At 32.5% G+C, this 1755-nt stretch overlaps 1 protein-coding gene across 1 annotated transcript in view; it reads right to left on the reverse strand.

Annotated features, from left to right (window-relative positions):
- Positions 1-1234: 1234 nt before the first annotated feature.
- The window catches only part of LOC122520901 (zinc finger and BTB domain-containing protein 14-like), a 5236-nt gene continuing 4715 nt past the window's right edge, over positions 1235-1755 (reverse strand). Inside the window, 1 exon segment of the mRNA XM_043641219.1 lies at positions 1235-1755. Within this exon segment, the coding sequence (XP_043497154.1) occupies positions 1351-1755 (405 nt within the window). The 3' untranslated portion in view covers positions 1235-1350.

Here is a 1755-nt window from a genome sequence, read left to right on the forward strand (position 1 = left end):
TGTTATATAACATGTTTCGGTTTCAATTATTTGGTCTCAATTCTATCATTTGGTTTTTCAAAAGAACAAATATTTATTTATATATATATATTTTTTTTTTTCTTGTCAATTTAATTCATTCTGGGAAACAATCTGTTCCGTTTGTAATTATAAAATATTAAAATAAACATACTTTGTTGAAACATTTGTTAAATCTTAACCGAATATGTCTTATCACCGTACCCTTTAAATGTCAACGACGAACACGTCGAAATATTAATTAATTAATTTATTTGTTTATTTATTTATTACGAGTCGATGTTACGATTTTTCGTTGTTCTCGTTTCTTAGTGTTTTTTATTTAATAATATAAATAAATCAAAGAATAATTAAAAGGAAAAAACCGTTCCTTGATCCGAGGGAAAGCTTTTCTTTCCTTTGGCACATTTTTTTTTCATAATTTCTACGATATCACGAGTAGGTTAGATAAAATTATATATATATATATAAAAAAAGAAAAAACAGTCATTGACTTCTTCAGGGAAATTCTTTTCATTAAAAATCATCGATTAAACGTTAAATATTTTGGTTTGTTTGTCCTTGCTTTGAGATTCGAGAAAAAATGAAATTTCTTTTGCGTTTCAGGGAACATAATTTACGCGTGAAATGAATTAAACGTACGCGTAAGTTACGCAAGTATCCTTGAAGAAGTTGAAAATAAACTAAAAATAAAAAAATTAATAACAATAATAACAAAACCATAGAAATTAGATTCGAGCGACGTGTTCGAGGTTGCACTAATCTCACGTAAATAATATTCAATATATTATTTGTGAATAGGATCGAGATTAATTATTATAAATGTTATAAATATATAATATATGTTTAGTTATATCACGCTTTTATGGAGTTAGAGGACGAAGAAGACAAGAAATACAAAATAGAGAAAAGGAATAAGAAAAATGAAATAAAATCATTGCGTCGACTATCACCCGTTGCGTCGTTGCATTCATTATTATTCTTTGGTATCGAATCCTTATCACAAGAGATAGTCTCTCTCTCACTTATGTTGTACCTTACAGGTAAATTTCTTCCCTTTCTAACCCTCCTTCCTTTCTTTCTTTCAACTATTCATTCATTTAACATGACCCCATCTCGTGTAATTGACGCGTCTCGCGAAGAAGGAGATGTTATTTTCATTGAATTTATTTCTTCTTTTATTAGTTGTTCGATTAAAACAACGTTCGTTCATTTTTTCTTCTTCTTCTTGTTTTTTTTTATAAACACGAGTAGATGTGCAAAAAAAAAAAAAAGAAAAATATAAGATAAAAATCATGTAATAATCGAATGAAACAATAATCGTGCGAGACATTAACGCTGATGTATATGGGTGGTTAAATGTTTGGAAAGATAATCGGCACGGGCGAAACATTTTCCGCACATTTCGCAATGATAAGGTCGTTCGCCAGTATGTATACGAAGATGCCTGGTGAGATCGCTTTTACCCCCAAAAGCACGACCGCAAAATAGGCAAACGAAGGGACGTTCGCCGGTGTGTTTGCGTACGTGCAATTTCAGATTTTCTTTAGATCTGACGCATTTGCCGCAGAAGGGACACGCGAAGCGTCGTTCGCGTCTGTCAGCCTCGTGTCCGGTTCGTGCCAAACCTATCATCATGGCGTCCGGTGTTTCGTTACGTTCGGCATCATCGAGGACAGATTCGTCAGGGTCCGCAACTACGTCGGTCGTTGTAGTGGTATTATTACTAGTGCCAAT

The sequence above is a fragment of the Polistes fuscatus genome, unplaced genomic scaffold (genome assembly GCF_010416935.1).
Source record: "Polistes fuscatus isolate 324 unplaced genomic scaffold, CU_Pfus_HIC Scaffold4, whole genome shotgun sequence".
Lineage (NCBI taxonomy): Eukaryota > Metazoa > Arthropoda > Insecta > Hymenoptera > Vespidae > Polistes > Polistes fuscatus.